This window comes from Orbicella franksi, chromosome 5 (assembly GCF_964199315.1).
Source record: "Orbicella franksi chromosome 5, jaOrbFran1.1, whole genome shotgun sequence".
Lineage (NCBI taxonomy): Eukaryota > Metazoa > Cnidaria > Anthozoa > Scleractinia > Merulinidae > Orbicella > Orbicella franksi.
Genome location: NC_138149.1, coordinates 7,675,701 through 7,693,761, shown reverse-complemented (window position 1 = coordinate 7,693,761; position 18,061 = coordinate 7,675,701). Strand labels below are relative to the sequence as shown.

The following is an 18,061-nucleotide window of genomic DNA, read 5'->3' as shown; positions in this document are numbered from 1 at the left end:
ATTACTTGTTCGTAAATTTTGTCTGCTTCAGCTGGAGTCTTAAAAAAATATAACTAAGAATGGCTAAAGGCAAGCTTAAGAAATGAAAGTATGTGAACTCACTATTTATAGCTAGGGTATCAGTCTTCTTAAACGATATCAGCACGAATAGTAAGGCAATAATTCTCGTGGTGTAAAATAACATCCTGTTCATGGTGACACAAATGTTCCACCTTTATGACGTTTATGTATCACCTGTACAAACAGATTATTATGACTGGCTTTAAACATCAAGGCCTAGATGATCTTGGCGTATGCTGTATGACCAGTGCGGTGAACAAGAGAAGAAGACATACATTCAAAGAGCTGCTAAATATGGACAATTTTTTTACCCTGTTATATGGGTCAGTTGCCTAATAATTATTTGTTAAGTTTTGTTCAATGGCAAGCCAACATTTGCATGTATCTTTCGTGTTTCTCAATTTACCATGCGACGTATTCATTGAATTCCCTAAGACAGGACTCATGGCTCACACTAGAGCCTCCTTATTAGGGAATTCTTAACTTTTTGTATTGAAAAACTCAGATACTATGTTGAAGGAAAAATGCGAGGCTTCTTGCGGCAGTCCATACACTAAACAACATTTAATTGTGAATAGCATATTGATGAGTGATGATCTACGAAAATCCCTAAGTTACTAGCCTGGCACGGGAAAAAGATAAAACATTACACACCAAACAAAACAAGAAGAAAAAAAACAAGAAGACTAGTTAAATCACTCTTACCTATCCAATCCAAGTTAGTGATACCGGTCGATACCGAAACTCATAGAAGCTTGTAACACCTGCCCAACTACGGATTTAACCGTTTTCCATCCAACTGAAAATTGCCACCTTGCTCTGAATGATTCATACAAAAACACTGTTTTTTTTGTTTCAGATTGAATCACACATGCATAGATTAAGGAAATTAACGTCTGGTTACGCGATGCCGTGGTCACCTATTAGTGTTCGTCTTGTAGCAGATGGTGGTAAACTCGTGAAAATCATTTCTATTGAAACAGTTCCAACAGAGCGTAGATGGCTTTCTTTTGGAATTCTCGCGACCTTTTACGGTAGATAAGATACCAATTAGAAGTGCCGCACGCATGGAATACAGTAAATACAGAAAAAAGGAAATATTAGTTGACAGCGAACACAAGGCAACATGCTCGGCGTTTCTTGCCTAGTTCCTGTACGGCTTTCTCCTAGGACTTCATGGTCAATTGATTTTGGTGACGTATTCGAAACGAACGGCTCGGAGTAGCCTAGACAATAACAGAATGCGCATGCGTTTGGATCAGAAACAGAATGCTTGTTGTTGATTTTGGCTGAGCTTCAGGGATTTCAATTCCTGGTCTTTCATAATTTTTTATTTACAGAAGGAAACCGACTTTGCTATCTCATGTGGACAACTTCAATTTATTCTCGCCAAATAACTCAGTCGGAGAATATGCTGATTATTGCAACTCGTAGCATGGAAAACTGTATCTTTTACGGCAAGTTTGCTGCAGTTTGGTACAGAAGAGCAACTTCCTCAGAACTTGAGGTTAGAATTATTGTTTTGCTTGTTACACAAACTTTTTTATTTAATGTGCACCTCAACCGGAAGGATTTTTTTTTATTTAAGCCTAAGCGATCAATTGTCTAATGCTAACAGTTGTGAACGATAAATTCTGTTAAACTACGGAATGCTTTAATAGTTCCGACTCTTTTTGAACCAAAAAACTGGAAGGATATTTCGCTCCTGTATGAATTTGACATAAGGAATCTGTTGAGATATCTGTGCGTTTTATGGAGTTCAATTCTAATAGCACTTGTCATGATGAAATAATAATTGTGTCGCTGCCTTGAGACCTGAGGGCAAAGTCCAAGGCCGGGACGATTTGACTTGTTGCTGTTTTTTTGTTTTTTGTTTTTTGTTTTTTGTTTTTTTTGTTTTTTTGTTTTTTTGTTTTTTTGTTTTTTTGTTTTTGTTTTTTTATTTTTTTACTTTCCTCCTTATATTGAAGAGAATTCCAAATAAGGTTGCTGTAGAAGTTGTTTAGTAAATAACCCTGTGGTTAAGTTTAATTTCGCAAGGTAATTACCTATCATAAAACTTGTTGGTTACAAGACAGCGCTGCGAGCGAATTATAGAAACTTTCGAAGGTTTAAATATTTTGAGTTATCACAGGCGGCCCAAGCTCACGATCCGAGGAGTTATCTTTCTTTTTTTTTTTTTTTTTTTTTTTTGTCTTCTTTTTTTTTTCTACTTTTATGCGAACGTTCAGCGAAACATGGCATATATGGCCGAGATATACTATTACATAACGACCGAGTTTGAATACGCGAAACGTGACTCTCGCCTTGCAGCATATGGAAGCTACTGCAAGTGTTCAATATAGTGCTGCTTTTATTTCAAACTGTTGTTACAATTTAGGTATCTCAATCAAAACATGCCAGTGTAAATGTTGGGATACAGCTATTTACTCCACTTGATTATCCTTAATTCGGTTAGTTACAGTCATATTTACGAGTCGATATAAGTAAGTGCTGTGAAGACTGTTTCGGCCAAAACACAATGTAGAAAATACATTCAGCTGGATTATTTCTGAATATCTGGCGACGATTTCCATTGAGTCTGGCCATTGTATAAAGGAGAACGCGTGTAATATTCCGCGAGTAATCTGATAAAAGCCTATTACGATCTTAAGTTTAGAGAAAAAAGAGTCAATTAGAGAGCGCCCTTCGACCTTGTTAGTCTGACTCTTGCTTGCCCACGCCAACACTAGAGTGGTCATCAAAGCAATGGCAGCGATTATAAATAACTGTCCTACCATCCACATTTTCGGCGGACAATATTTGCACGTTTTCAGTTGCTCGTAATATCCTGAACTACATACTGCACGAAGTGGACCTTCGTAACCATTCGCACACTTGGAATCTAAACCACCGTTGCAAGATTCTTCTGTTGGACACTTATAAGGGGTTGGTATCGGATAAGGGAACTGCACACTAGAAGAGTAAAGGCGGTGACAATGCTAAGAGATTTGCAATAAAGTCTTTGTAGCGATCTTTGGGTGACTCGCTCCGCCATTCCCACTAATGACCTGACTTCAAAGAAGCATAATCGTCTTGGCATTTCAGTCCACCTTATCCACATTTGTAACATTTCTCAAACATATGGGTTCGGTAAAATCCTTCTAAACATTTACAAGCTCGATATCCAGCTGAGATCCCTATATTGAAGGTTTAAAAACAGAGAGAAATGTCTCGCACCAATTCTATGTATATTGGGGGGTCATCTTAAAAATAGTTTTACGTCTTTGCAGCGTCTGGAGTGAAGTGAGTGAATGTGTATCCCGAATTAAATTTCCTGGTTTCGACTACCGGGGTCCGTGTATTAATTTAGTTATTGATAACTAAGGCCTTCCCACTGTGGGCGCGAGCCCAAGTCCATGCGAGTAGCAGGTAGTCATAGTAATTTACAACTCTCTGCTCACGACTCTGTTCACACACTGACGTACCTCGGTCTCGATGATTCTCACTTTATGCTCGACGTCATCCAATAATAGTTAACCACTACATTACTATGTTCATGTTGAAGTAAAATCATAACTCTTAATCATAATTAATATAGGGAAATAGTTAGGAAGGCCGGTAAACGTCAAAGAATCAAACAAACAGGCTAGGATTTATGTTGGAAGGCCTCTGATTCAGCACATCTTTTGTTTTATGCCCACTGACTATGCATGAATTATAAAATCGCAATGCTTCTATTGGTTAGTTGTATAAGCACACATAACCACGTTTTGTATTTTGCCAGGTTTTGTGCAGCTCGGGTCAACACCCGAAATACATAGCAAGCCAAAAACATACAACAAAGAACTTTGCCAAGTGTCCTAACCATTTTCCTCAATTAGCAATAGTTACGAAATGCTATTCATCAAAGGACTGAGGCCTAGTCTTGACACTCAGAGTGACTCCATCAGTGCTAAACTCTTTGTTTAGATGGTAGCATATTTTTATGTCACCTTTCTTTTACTGTTTTTCTTGTATTTACAGAATATTCATATTGTTTTTTTTTTTTCACTTGATATAATGACGTCCGAGAACGTCGAAACGTCGCGTATTTTTTAACCTTTTTTAAAAATGTCCTAAATGTTTTAAAGAAAAGATTTTTCGCAATTTGTTATAGCTAAATATTTTTAAAAGTCGCTTCTTTTTAATAAAAATGTTTTAAAGCAAAAAATCACTTTTTCATGCGGAACTCGTCCAATTCTGATTGGTTCCCTTAGCGGTCCGAATTTTGCAATACGGAACTCTAAGGAATGCTGGTAATATAATTAATTAAAGGAGTAAAACAGTTTTTACGTAATATATCAAAACATGAAAGAGCTTGTTTGACCACATTTCCAAACACCGAGAAGATAGTTGAATTTACGACGCACAGCGGAGTATTTTTGACGAGCTTTTAGTAGGTGTTTGGAAATGTGGTCAAACACCTTCTTGAGTGCTTGATTAATTTTCTCGAACGAAGCTAAAACTTAGGAGAAAACGGAGGAATGAAACCAGAAAAATTTATTTTTTCCTTACTCGCAGGAGAGGAAAAAGCGAAGGTTAAACAAAGGTCGACTTGTGGCAAGTCTAGGTGATCAGCAGCAATCATTTGAAACTTCCCTGTAGAGCTTAATGTGCCAAAGTTTCCCGCGCGCGCTTGGAATGTAAAAGAAAGAAAGAAATTATTATGACATATGCATTCTATTCCACCGAAACGTTTGCTCATCCAAGATGCGTGCAGGTGAGGTGCTACTGTGTGTTCTTCTCGTAGCATTCTTTACCGCTTTAACACCCATCGAGGCTGCCGAAGAATTTGGTTGTCCACGCAACTGTCATTGTAGCACTGGTTTTACTTCGGTCAAATGCCCTGGGATGGAGTCGTTCCCCGTGTTTAACTTCTCCGGCAGTGTGCGAACTCTGTAAGTAAAAAGATACTTTGAAAGAATGCTTTTTTTGGATGACCCCTTGGATCGTTACTTGATAATCTTTACTTGCAATGATTAACAACTGTAAATACACGACTCATGGAAGTACAAAAACCTGGCTATTTTAGGAATTTTTAGACAGTAAGCGAGCATTTTTTGCAAATGAAATGATACTCAGCTCAAACACGCATGATTGGTAGGTCAACTTTCCCGCCAAATTGAATATTACATGCATTTTCTTCGTGCATCGCCCAGCCTTCTCGCAAAGTATGCAACGTGCAAAATCAAAGCTCCTTCAAATGAATTAGCTCGTAGGTAACTCGTTCATTTGTTTAATCATTGCTTGTTCTAGATTAAAAATACATTAAAAAGTCACTGTTAAACCAGCTAGGTCAACTTAAATAAAACTGACAAAGATCGTCTCCTGCTTCGATTATTTATCTATGTCTAGGTTAGGCTATGCGGAGTGTTTGTATAGAGTTTTAGTCTTCAAAATTGTTTGAACGTTTCAGGGACTTATCTCGAGGCTACATCACTGAAATAGACAATAAGAGTCTGAAGGCATATGAGAATTTGCAGCGTTTGTGAGTAAAGCCATGTCGTTTAAATAATAATTACGTATTTGTGTAAAGATAAAGCCTTGTTTTTAGTTTTAGAGAACTTCAACTTGCTCTGGCCTGTCCAGTCTTTTTTAAGGTCATGGCTTCCTTAGACTGTTCACAGCCCTCTATTTACTCGTATTTTTATTCGATCGTTGAACGCGCGGATAGACTCGCGAGAGAACTGGACGCCAGCGCAAAACGAGAGACTTGACAGGGTAGTCTATGGCTTCCCCGTTTTTGTTTACAAAGCCTGCAAGCTTGGATAACTTTAGACTCTTTAGAAAACAGTGTGTAAGAAAGTGCGCGCAAAAAGCTTTATAGTCAACAATTATTCCACGGCTGTAATTATATCATATCCAACAAGCGCGAGTGAAATAATTGTTTTATTTAAAACGCCACCAAAACTAAGGAAAACTAAAGTGAGATAAGAATAAAAACGTCTCAAAAAATCGCGCGCACGTTTACCATATTTGAAGAGCATGGTATAATGGCTCATAATCCATGATGGATACGCCAGTGAAACTCTCGAATTGCATTATTCAACGATCCAGTTTCTAACAAAAAAAACACATACAGAACGAGCACGGTAAGAGCAGGAGTAGATGACGCAATGATGCCTCGAGCAAAGAGATTTTATGTTTTGATAATCAAAATAAAAGTGACTATGCAGTAAAATTTCTAAAGTAGTAAAGTTGTCTACGAAACATGGGAAAAGGGAGAAATCGTCGCTGTCTTGTGGACGGCTTCCAACCACTACACACCATGACTGATAGTACACGATAACTCAACCAATCAAATTGCAACATTTCCATTAATAGAATTCTACTAAAACTCGATAGAAACAAAAGAGTGTTTTCTATTTCTTAAGTAATGGTTTAGATAGATTTCCTAGTCTAGATAATGCAACGGCTAATGCCGAGTTTCTGTACACTGTAAGTGATAAACTGTTACAAGAGTTGTTGTAGCTTGAATATTAACCGAAATTAACTTGCAGGGATATAAGACATAACGACATCAAAAGTGTCTTTCCGGGATTATTCAGTGAAATGGAAACTTTAAGGGAATTGTGAGTGTCAATTTATCAAAATGCTATTTTGATCTAGTATTTTAATTATTTATTGTTTCCTGTTTTCCATTTTTACTGTGTGAATTTACCTCATTAGTGTAATTTTTACCCTTTTTACTTACTTTATATTGTGAAGCGCATTTGAACATTACTTTATGGAATTTGCGCATCATAAATATATTGTATTATTATTATTATTAAAGAGGTACCATTATCATCATCATTATTATTATTATTATTATTATTATTATTATTATTATTATTTTCTTTTTTTGGGAGGGGGGGGGGCTATTTCCCCCCAAAAAACTTTTCAGTACAGCATAAACTGCTGAAAAAAAATCGTGCAAGGGGAGCCATGCCCCAGAAAATTGCCTGCCCCTAGAACCAATTATGGCCGTAGAGTGCAATGATTTTGTCTAGCTGCCTTGCATTAGCTCGTAAATCACTTCATTATAAGAGGGTCTGCATATGGATGTTGCATCAGTTACGTTTTCAGCGATTTCTCAGCGATCAATTAAAATTTCAGCGCATTTCTCAGCTATCAGGAAATGTCTGCATATAACTCAGCTGTCAATTAGTTTGTCATTTCTCAGCAGGTGGTTAATATTTTGACCAATTCTATGCCGGCTGAGTTAAACGCCATCCAGATCCTCGCTAACACCTTGCCTAATTCCAAGGCCTTGCCTTGGTCAATCGTTTCCGGGTCACGTGGTCCGAGGCGAAAAGTGTTTACTCCGAGCCGTTCGTCTCAACCGCGTCACCGAAACCAATTGACCGTGAAGGCCTGGGAGAAAGTCGAACGATTACAGCTAGAGATTTTAAAACTAGTCTTGAAGCGGATTGTTTTCAGGTTGTGAGTGTTTGTTTGTTTGTTTGTTTGTTTGTTTGTTTGTTGTACTTTTAGACACGTATACAGACAAGAAGGAAGAGTAAACAAAATATAAAACATAGCTTTGATGTGTATCTCCTTGTTGAATTGATCTTGTATAAATAATTTTCAATTCATCTGCACTTTCCCTTTGACATGGGATATAACGTTGTACGCTGCTTTAAATCACTGCTCCATTCCTAAGTTGATCAGCCGCTCATTAGAGTAATTGCTCCATAGTTTACTCCCTAAGTTGGTCATAAAAAGGACTACAGAATGTGGATGGAACATCAGACCTGGCACCTTAAACCTAATACTGTTATTATTAGAGCGGTTTTCAATTGAGTGTCCAAAATAATCAGTTACTTTCGTTTTGGTTTTGGTTTTGGTTTCGGTTTCGGTTTGGTTTAAGTTTTACTGCAGTTTGAGATTGGCTGAGTAGTCTAGCTGGTATATGCAATAGGTCTGGTTTTGGTTGTACAACACTCGATAAACCATAGTCCCATTCTCGGTAATGGACTGGAACTAGCTTGCAGCTGAAGCTAATGCGAGAAGTCTTTTCAAACACAATGAATCTCTTTTCAATGATATTCCTCGGCATGAACCTCCATTGCAAGCTTGTTCCAGTCCAGTAATGAGAATACAAATATGGCCTATTGAAAACCGCTCTAAAATGTTTTGCTTGGTTTCATTGTAGGTATATTGACGGTAACCCTTGGTCATGTGACATGTCAACCCTTCACGTCTTACAAATGGAATTGACCGCTCTTGTCGATCGGAACTCGCACCTCGACGACTTTGATGGAGGCAAAATCAAGTGTGCTGATCCACCTGACATGAAGGGAAAGAAGCCTCTTCATATGATTAATTGTAAGGGCATTAGTTTACTAACTATTTTTTGTCAAGGGAAAGTTTCTGTTGAACCCCACTATCTCAGGTCACAAGGGAAACGAAAATAGTTCGAGACAGCGGGGGATGAATAAGTGAAAAAATGTATATCCATGTTTACTACATCGCTAGCTCCGTGAGCGGACAAATTGAACTGAATCTGCACCGTGATTGGGTACCCGAGCGGGCAAGAAGGTGTTATCTTGCCCGCGCGGGATAACCCGCTGCGTCCCGAAAGAAAATAGTGTCTCTTTTTTTCCCAATATTACAAATCTTTATTGACCAAGCTTGCTCGGCCAAGATGGCTGAAAAATTGGCCTCGTTCTTTTTTGGCGTGCATGTTTATGAACCTCGACACCGTCTCGGTACATAAACACGCATCTTGACCTCACGCTAGGGCAATAACCCATATATATTGAATACTCTATCTACTGTCCCCAAATACCCTTTTAGCTAAATACATAATATAAGTTGGTCAGTGTCAAGTGAAAATGATCTGAGATCGATCAATTTTAGAAGTAACCGTTTTACCCTGACTGCAGAGAAGTTTCTAACAAGTCGCCTGTAACAGAACTTTCTTTTCTCTAGCCACAGTCCAAGTTTATCACGTGCAAAAAGGACGCAAAGCTCATTCCCACCCAGACCCCTCTGGTGGACTGATAGCGATGACACTATTTCTGGTGGTGTTATTGTTGGCAGTAATTTGTGGAGCTGTATGGTTGTACAGAGATAACTTTAAACATTGGATCATGTGAGTGATCAAAAAGATGTACCTAAGTACATTCGTTCGTTTGTTTGTTTGTTCACTCGTTCATACACATACATTCAATCAGTCGGTCGGTCAGTCGGTCGGTCGGTCGGTCAGTTAGCCATCATTCTGGCCAATCACCACGGACACAGACAATCCAGTGAACCAATCAAACTCCGAAGAAAACGCATGTACCCGGCGCCAAGCGCGGGAAAACGCGTGTTAGAGAACCAAAGTTTGATTTACTCCTATTTCCGATTGGTTTAGAAATTGGCACGGTTTCTAAACCAATCACTGTGCGACGTAAATCAAAACCAATGCAAATGCGCTTAACTTTCGATGCTCAAGTAAAAATCCGCTCCAACGGGCTACATGTAGCCTGCGTAACAGGTGTTCATTTCCAAAAGCAAGCGCAGGGCACGAAACTGCTGCGAGGGCGAAAAAATAAGGAGCAGCGGGAGAGGTTGGGGAAAAGATCCCCTCAGCTCCCTATCCTCGCTTCTCCTCCATTTTTTTTGCTCACCCCCTCCCCACATCTCCCCATCATTTGCTCACCCCTGGCGTGCTCGTTTTCTCGTTTGCTTATTCGATCCCTACGCCTGGAAAGTGAAAAGGAAATATGTGCTACGCTGGCTAGGCTAAATGATAGAACATGATTCAGTTCTGGCAATTTTTCGTTATTCAGTGTATCAACTTTCTGTACAAGGTACTCATTGTTGTCACACATTTTTCTTGGTCAGGGAGTACTGGAAACCACAGCAACAAAACAAAAGTAATCAAGAAAACATAATGGAAGCTGGGAAGGCCGAAAACAGAAAAACTTTGATTAACAGCATGCAAAAGAAACGACGCATGTCAAAAGGAATCTCTGCCGCTGACGCTAACACTGCTTCAAGTTCTGATGATGGCAACGATAAACAGTTCACAAGGGCAGAATACCTCAAGGATAAAATGAAGACACAGAGACGACAATCAAGGGGGTTTGCTCAAGGACAAAACAGCAGCGATGGGGATTGTAGCAGCCAAGGAGAGGAATGTGTTCCTTCTACTACTGCTGGTCCAACAGATTACCTCAAGGACAAAATGGGCAAAAAAAGCCGTCAGTCATGTGGGATTGCCGTGGGGGATTGCAGTAGCGAGGGGGACATTAGCAGTGAGGGGGAGGGGGGTGGTCTTCCCAAAGGAGCTGGTCCACCAGAATACCTTAAGGACAAAATGAGGAAGCAACGACGCCAATCATGTGGGATTGCCGTGGGGGACTGTAGCAGTGGAGAGGAAAGTGGTTCTACCATTACTGATCTAGCTCTTCCATAAGTAAGACGGAAATGGAAAGACGGAATGGAAAGAAGTTTATCTGATGGAATATTGTATTTAAGCATGGCTGACTGGAATAATTACCTTGTATTACGTTCACATGACAAGAAATTTTGTGGTATAAAATAAGTACTGCCATATGCATGTAGTCAGGAGAGAGATTAATATTGTTTTAAGGCCTAATTATAGAACTACCGAGATAGAAGATGTAAATGGCCAAATGTTTCTTCTGGATAAGGAAGCACGAGTTCAAATGTTGTGAAACTTAATGGAGATGCTTTGGACGCATGTTTTCTCTCCTCACAGAACAATATAAATTTTTGTCTCAAGGAAGGATAGTCTTACATGTCACACTGCCTTGTGCACACCTGCTGTATTAAACAAAGTGAACACAATCGTGAGGCCAAGGCTGTTGACAATCTGTAACTTGATTTTGTTATGTGATCATTCATTAACATATAAAAACATTACAGGACTTACATTCAGTGTGCTACCAATTCTCACAGAAACCATAAGAACTCAATCATAGACATTTAAGAAAGGAACTAACAAATTTTGAGCTTGGCACTGAAAGCTTGAAAAGAAAAATAGCACCTATCTGCTTCAGGGAGTTCAACACTACTGAATATAAATAATGTGAATCACACACCACAATATTTAACACATGGAAAACAGCCTTAACATACAGTCTTGAACAAGCTAATTGCTTCATCAATCCCTAAGGCAATGGTAAGTCAAAGCATATGGCACAGGGAAAGAACAGCAAATTGAGCCAAACTTTTCCCATCAAGGGCTTCCATGTGATGAGGAAGAGCATAGCTGGCTTGCCTGGACACTTTGTTTTATATTTTACATAACAGGGAAGTGAACATTCCAGACAGGCCCATGATGGCATTAACTCTATGTGGTATCTTTAACACCATGTTGTGACAGATTCATTGCAGTGAAGCTGGCCAGCAAGGAATGTACCTCATCTACCTGCCAAAACAAAAGTATCAAAAAAGCACATATGTTAACCTAGGCACCGATCAGTTATAACTTCTCCTAACTTTTTAACAACAAATTCAAGTTATGAGACTATAGGACCTGATCATCTCTGGAGAAGTCCCATTGCCAAGTTCTAAAGGGTGCTCTGAGGAAAATGGGATAATATACTGTCAGTTGTATCTAACTCTGAATGCCGTGAACAAATATGATTTAAACGGGTAACAAACATTGCATGATTTGTCATCAAACATTTGACTGTTCAGCAACTTGTAAATACACAAACTTAAACTCTCAAAGTACATCATGGTTGCTATCCTTTTTTATCGAAGCTGTCAAAATGATTTCATCAAATAAGCACAGACAAAGCTTTAAAGAAGGAGTTCCTCTGTCTAGGGAACTCTTGGTTTGAAGTTTGGTTCATAAACTTATTGAAAATATTTTGACAACTTGATAAAACAATACCAACCAATCTGTTATCTGTCAAGCATGCAAATGTCTGAAGACAAAACATGGAATCCTCGTGACTCGGACTTCAGGGGAGACAAGGCAACATAAATGGATAGATTAATGACACTAGATCAGGAGTTACTGTAATGAGCCTGCCAAAAAATTGCTGTGAGAAGGAATTTTGTGTTCGGAAGTGGCTGGAATCACATGTAAAGGGATACTGCTTCTAAACAAACTGTGGGCACTACTACATGACAAAATGATCTATGAAACACCGCACAACTTATGCAGTTGTTAAGTAAAGATAAAAAAAACTCTGAACATGATCTGATAAAATAATTAAAAGTACTTGGAAACCTGTTGATACATTCACCAACAGGCCATGAAAATTTGGCATATTAACAGGGTGGCCATATTAATTGGGTAAGGTCAAATTTCATGACTGACCTATTTTAAGTGACTTCTCAACTTCTGATCTTCTGATCTTTAATTAATAATAAGCATGTGGAATGCAGAGTGACATCACTGAAGCTTCAATCAATACATACATAAAATATTAACCATGGAAAGATGAACAAAATATCATTATTGATTTGAGTGGCCATATTAATGGGGTAAAATAAGCATGTGGAATGCAGAGTGACAACTGAAGCTTCAATCAACACATACATAAAATATTAACCATGAAAAGATGAACAAAATATCATTATTGATTTGAGTGGCCATATTAATGGGGTAAAATAAGCATGTGGAATGCAGAGTGACAACTGAAGCTTCAATCAATACATACATAAAATATTAACCATGGAAAGATGAACAAAATATCATTATTAATTTGAGTGGCCATATTAATGAGGTAAAATTATAAACTAAGGATTATACAGGTTGGAATTTCAGAATGTGGCCATTAACCAACCATTAATGTAGACATAAAAGTGGCCGTAATCACGAGGTGACCACATTAACAAGGTGACCGTTTTAAGGAGGTGACCATAAGGTGGGGTTCCTCTGTACACAACAAGCTATGTAATAGGAAGCTTTTCAAATGTTTTTGAGAGCTAAACTATGGGCCCATGGGTTTTGGGGAGGAGGGGGCAAAGAGGGCCTTATGTTTGGCAGGACTTCAATGGCATTTGCGATTTGGAGAATTAGAAATTGCTTTCAATTGGTTGAGGGAGACTTTATATTGTCTCACTTTTGCAGTATGTTTAATTTTATATATTGAATAGTTAAACTACAGCTCCACTGGCTTATATTGGAATGGGGTGGGGGGGGGGGGAGTAAGGGAATTACTACTGGTGGGACTTCAATAGCATCTGAGATTTGGAAGACTGAGTTGAGGGAGACTTTATGTACTTTGAATTTTACAGCTACAGCCCTCTGGGCCAATAGGCTATTATCTGGGGGATGAGGGACAGAAAGAGACTTTTGCATCTGAGATTTGGAGGACTTGGTTGTAGAGGGAAAGCACTGTCACCCTCAATGTCATAGATTTTGCGATGTCCTTGGAGGCTTACGGGAGGAAACAGTCCCATTGTTGGATATGACCTTCAAATACACGAAGCCAAAAAGAGGGGGAAATTTCAGCCATAACAAATTAAATTTCATATTCACAAGTAGAACTGGCTTTTGACAAACCTCTTCTGTAGTGGCAGAATTACCAAGCATGCTACAAAATTGATCCAATGTTTCCTCTGCTTTTTTGTTCCCAAGCCTTGACATGTATGCCTTGATCATGTCTATGACCTGTTTTACTTCCTCGCAATAAACTGATGGCTTTCCCCTAATGTTCCGATCACCCTGAAGGACTCGTAACCTGGAGTATGCAAGGTCAAGAGGTGTCTTGCCACTGAAATCAGCGGCATTAACATCACTGCCTGCTTGCAGGAGAAGTGTCACTATTTTGAGTTGGTTTGTACAAGCTGCAAGATGAAGTGGAGTGTTTCCATTCAAATCCTTTGCATTCGGGTTTGCTCCATTCTCGAGCAGTATTCTTAAAGTCTGATCATTTCCTTGCGCTGCAGCAAAATGCAGTGCAGTCCTTTTCTTTGAGTCAGCACCACAAATATTAACACCCTGGTTAATGAGCTCAAATAAAGTGTTTGGATTGGATTGGTGAACTGCATCTCTCAGTTTTCTCTCAGCCAAATAATCCCGGCCCAGTGGCGAGCACTTGGTTGAAGCTTGTGATCTAAGTCTCAAACGAGATGGCAAAAGTTTCTTGGAGAACTGCCGCCCGTGCTCTAGTACTGTTTGTTGTGAATAGCTTTGGCCTAAAGTTGTTGGTATATTTGCAGTGTTCGCCAGTAAGTTGGAAGCAAAGTTTGAATTAGACCAATTGATTTTAAATGATGCTGGGTTCTCTTCATCTTTATTGTCATCTGCCATCTGTTAGGAGCAGATAAAAATGGCACATGTGAAGACCTGGTAAAGGTGAAAGCAAACCAGCAAAAGAAATCTTACTGTACTACAATTTGCAAGAATGATGAAACTCTGATTTCTCCATAAATATTATTCAATGTAGCCTACATTATTTAGACTCCCTTAATTTTCATTGAATGAATGTATTACAACGAATACATTACATAAAGCTTACGAAAAAAAAAACATGTAGAAGGAAGGGTGAAATGGAGCAAATTAAGACAGACCTATAAACGAGAAGCATGGAAAGCATTTTACCTGCAGAAAGTAAACCTTTTCGCCTGAAAGACCCGGCCTCCTTTGAAACCAGGCGCTTATGTGACAAACTGGGAAGAACTTTTTACCAGAAATAGAGTAGTGCAGACTCAAAGAGACAAGAAATCAGCCCTACAGGCAATCATGGTGCGGCCAAAAGGAAACTCGTACCCAGGATAGGCTGTTCGTCTTGGCCGGCGGGGACTTGGCCCTTGAAAAAGGCTGCTCTAGCTGAAACTTTTCGGGCCCGGTGTCACAGTGATATGTGTATCCCCGTGATATGTGTGTCCCCCGTGGGGATACACAAAACACTGATACGTGCCTGGGCATTCAACGAACAAAATGGCCACTCGGTTGCGAGGTTCCAACGAACGCTGTAAAGAGTAAGAGAAAGCAGAAATGAATTCGCGCCCAACGGAGCAGATTAGGATTTCTTGAGTTTGGTTGAGTTCCAACCGACTCGATTGTATATCTGACTAAAACTTCGAACAGCGGATACACATATCACTAATTATTTCATGGCGCAGTGATCTCAGTGTGTATCCCCTAAACACAGCCGTTAGATTGGCTATCTACCTGATCGACGAAAATGGCCAGTTATTGCCGAAACGTGCTGGCTGCTTACTCGCTACGACGTTTATACCCAGGTTGAGGTTTGCGGAGTTTGCCACTCGAATGTCTAAATATCTAAACTGAAATCGCGTGCAGGGGATACACATGTCACTAATTATTTCATGGCGCAGTGATATGTGTATCCCCATAAACACAACTGTTATAATATAGCGCATCAACCTTGTCAAAACTGCAGGCAATATTAGCACCCGACGTTTTTACACGGCTTGGGTTTACTGGAGTTTGAAACTCGATAATTCCACTAAAAACGCTTGTACGCGTGCACGGGATAATAAGGGATACACATATCACCGATTATTTCATGAACTAGTGCAAGAGAAAATGAGGGACAGTCCCTCATTTTCTCTTGATTAGTGATATGTGTATCCCCATGGACACAGCTGTTATATTGGCTTTCTACCCAAGAAGAAAAATCCCCATTACATTTGCATTGTCAAAACTGGCTTGCTAGAAATATTCACACCCGGCATTTATTCATAGCTTGGGATTTCTGGAGTTTCGCTGACCTCGGTTGTACACGACCGCATGCACAGGATACACATATCACTAATTATCACATGGCGCAGTGATATGTGTATCCCCTGAAGACAGCCGTTATCTAGGCTAACTGCCGAAGAATAAACGTCGAATATTATGAAACGTGCTAGCAATATTCGCAGTATAGCAATGTATACAGCTTGAGACTTAACATATCTTACAGAAAGTCAAACTGAAAAGCGGGTGCAGGGGATACACGAGTGCCACTAATCATTTTATGGCGAGCGGGTCGAAGCAGTGATATGTGTTTCACTCCACGAATAATTCAGATGCAAACAAGGCGATGAACAATGGAGAATATGCGTTACTCGAGGGGTGAGAATGCACCGCGCAATTAATATCGTCCTAGAAATCCCGTGCCGTGAAACTCAAATTGAAATATATCTAGATCCATTTGGTGTTCAACTTTAAATTCATTATATCCTGTTCGCAGAAAACCAGTTAGGATCAAGAACACACAAAATTGAGATTTGTGTTTTAAGTCTATTTGGGTTAGTCGTTCGTCCAGTAAGCGACCGGACGACGAGAGCGCTTTCAAGGAGGATATTGCTATTTAAAGTATAGGGGAGGAGGGTGGTGGATACACATATCACTGGTCGCCATTTTGGAGGGGATACACATATCACTAGTGATATGTGTGCAGGGATACACATATCACGGAGATACACATATCACTGTGAAATCTTAAACCCTACCATTACAGAGCTGTTTTATTCACATATTTTTGATATGAACAGAGGTTCTCTTCATACAAGAAGTTTCAGGCGTATACACTTCTCCGATTTTAGATAAGGATGAACTAAAACTGGCTTTACGGGCCCGAAAAGTTTCCGAGGCTTTCGAGAAACGGCCCCCTGGAAAGAAATGAATAGACGTGCAGGCTAGGGGGTCGGGAGTGGGAGCTATAGTGCCCCCCCCCCTCCCCAGTTTTGGAAATTTTAAAATTCTTCGGGCAAAACGCTCCAGCAACAAAATTTTTCAAGGCTTGTAGGCTACTTTCTCATCATTTCCACTCCAAATTTCCCATCAACAAAATATCAAAGAAAACAAAGACCAAGATTTAAGAATTAGTGGTTGCTCTGAAGAGCCCGGGGAGGGGACTCCCATATAAAAAAGGCGGGGGTGCTCGTCGATAAATTTGAAAAGAACCCCTAAAGGCCTGTCCAAACGGGAAATGTTTGGCGACCAAACACCATCAAACATTGTTTGGTGACCAAACATTTTACCTTTTGGCCACCTTGTTTGGTGATGTTTGATCGTGTTTGATCGTGTAAGGTCGTGTTTGAAAAAATTTGAAGGCCATCAAACATTCGATCAAACAACTTAAAACATTTCTTTTGTTCTCGTGTTTGATGGGCGATGTTTTGTTCGTTTGGACAGCCGTATCAAACATGTTTGGCGCGCGCGCATGCGTCCCACGCTTGCTCAGCGGCTTGTATCCATAGTTTGATCTGTGTTTGTTTAATCAAACAAGTTTTAACCGTTTGGCCACTCACTTCAACATCAGCATGTCTGGTCACCAAACAATGTTTGATGATGTTTGGTCGTCAAACATTTCCCGTTTGGACAGGCCTTAAGAGGCTCAAAGATCCTGTTTCGTAGGCGTGGCTTGAATTTTTTCTTAAGAGGCAACAATTGTGAGAGAAAATCATAAATCAGTTGATTTTCAAATATGTCCTGTCATATTTTTTTCGGCTCAATGCCCTAAAAGTCATCGCAAAAGCTTCCGCTGTGAAACTTTTGAGGCTGAGCATCCTAATAAGTACCAAAACAGCCTTTTTAACCCCTAAAAGGTACAGAGAGCACACCTGTCCTTTTTATATGGGAGCCCTCCCCCCCCCCCAGCTGAAAAGAGGCTATTTTGAACGGCTCCTCAAAGAGATTTAATGCTTAAAATTTTAAGTTTTTCTTTAAATTTTCGTACGAGGAAGAAATAACATGTTCACTACTATGTGTTAACCTTCGATAAATAAGTTGGCTTTATTTTACTATTGTATTTTACATTTTATTTTAAACGTTTCTAGTTTTACCAGATCGGATAGACTCTATAACCGGGGGAAGCTTCTTAGGCCCGGTTCATACGTCGCATTTCTGCCGTGTCGAATTCAATTCAATTAAGTGCGGCAGAAATGCAACTGTCGATTCATACGTCGCACTTGTGTCGAATTTAATTCAGAATTAATACTGTCGGGTATGTCGGTCAGCGGAAAATGTTTTAAACGTAGAGTATTCAATATGGCGGACGAAAATACTGAGCGACGAAGGACTTTAATTTTGCGAAAAATTGTCCGCCAATGGAACGAGAACGAG

At 39.6% G+C, this 18,061-nt stretch overlaps 2 protein-coding genes across 6 annotated transcripts; one reads left to right on the top strand and one right to left on the bottom strand.

Moving 5' to 3' along the window:
* The first annotated feature begins 252 nt into the window (after nt 1–252).
* LOC145486754 (uncharacterized) lies at nt 253–10,488 on the top strand. The gene is made up of 5 exons (XM_081465464.1): nt 253–312; nt 920–1,010; nt 8,161–8,479; nt 8,998–9,107; nt 9,807–10,488. Exons 1-5 carry the CDS (start codon nt 253–255, stop codon nt 10,469–10,471), a joined length of 1,245 nt encoding a protein of 414 aa, XP_081321590.1. The 3' UTR covers nt 10,472–10,488.
* Nucleotides 10,489–10,494: 6 nt separating this feature from the next.
* On the bottom strand, nt 10,495–14,713 carry LOC145487401 (ankyrin repeat domain-containing protein 54-like). 5 transcript variants are annotated; one of them, XM_081466167.1, is made up of 3 exons: nt 14,585–14,713; nt 13,544–14,293; nt 10,495–11,449 (listed from the first exon to the last, which is right to left on the bottom strand). In XM_081466167.1, the coding sequence occupies exons 2-3, from the start codon at nt 14,291–14,293 to the stop codon at nt 11,372–11,374; spliced, it is 828 nt and encodes a 275-aa protein (XP_081322293.1). In that variant the 5' UTR covers nt 14,585–14,713; the 3' UTR covers nt 10,495–11,371. The 5 variants fall into 5 exon arrangements, with proteins under 5 accessions (XP_081322293.1, XP_081322295.1, XP_081322294.1 ...); XM_081466169.1 differs by having other exon boundaries at nt 11,382–12,436; XM_081466168.1 differs by having other exon boundaries at nt 11,382–11,603.
* Between the last annotated feature and the right edge of the window lie 3,348 nt (nt 14,714–18,061).

Excerpts from the sequence above, each read along its gene's own strand:
- LOC145486754 (XM_081465464.1), top strand. The coding sequence starts at position 253 with ATGACTGGCTTTAAACATCAAGGCCTAGATGATCTTGGCGTATGCTGT. Across the intron at positions 313-919 it reads TATGCTGTATGACCAGTGCG|ATTGAATCACACATGCATAG; the intron begins GTGAACAAGAGA and ends TTTTTGTTTCAG. Across the intron at positions 8,480-8,997 it reads TCACAAGGGAAACGAAAATA|CCACAGTCCAAGTTTATCAC; the intron begins GTTCGAGACAGC and ends TCTTTTCTCTAG.
- LOC145487401 (XM_081466166.1), bottom strand. The coding sequence starts at position 14,293 with ATGGCAGATGACAATAAAGATGAAGAGAACCCAGCATCATTTAAAATC.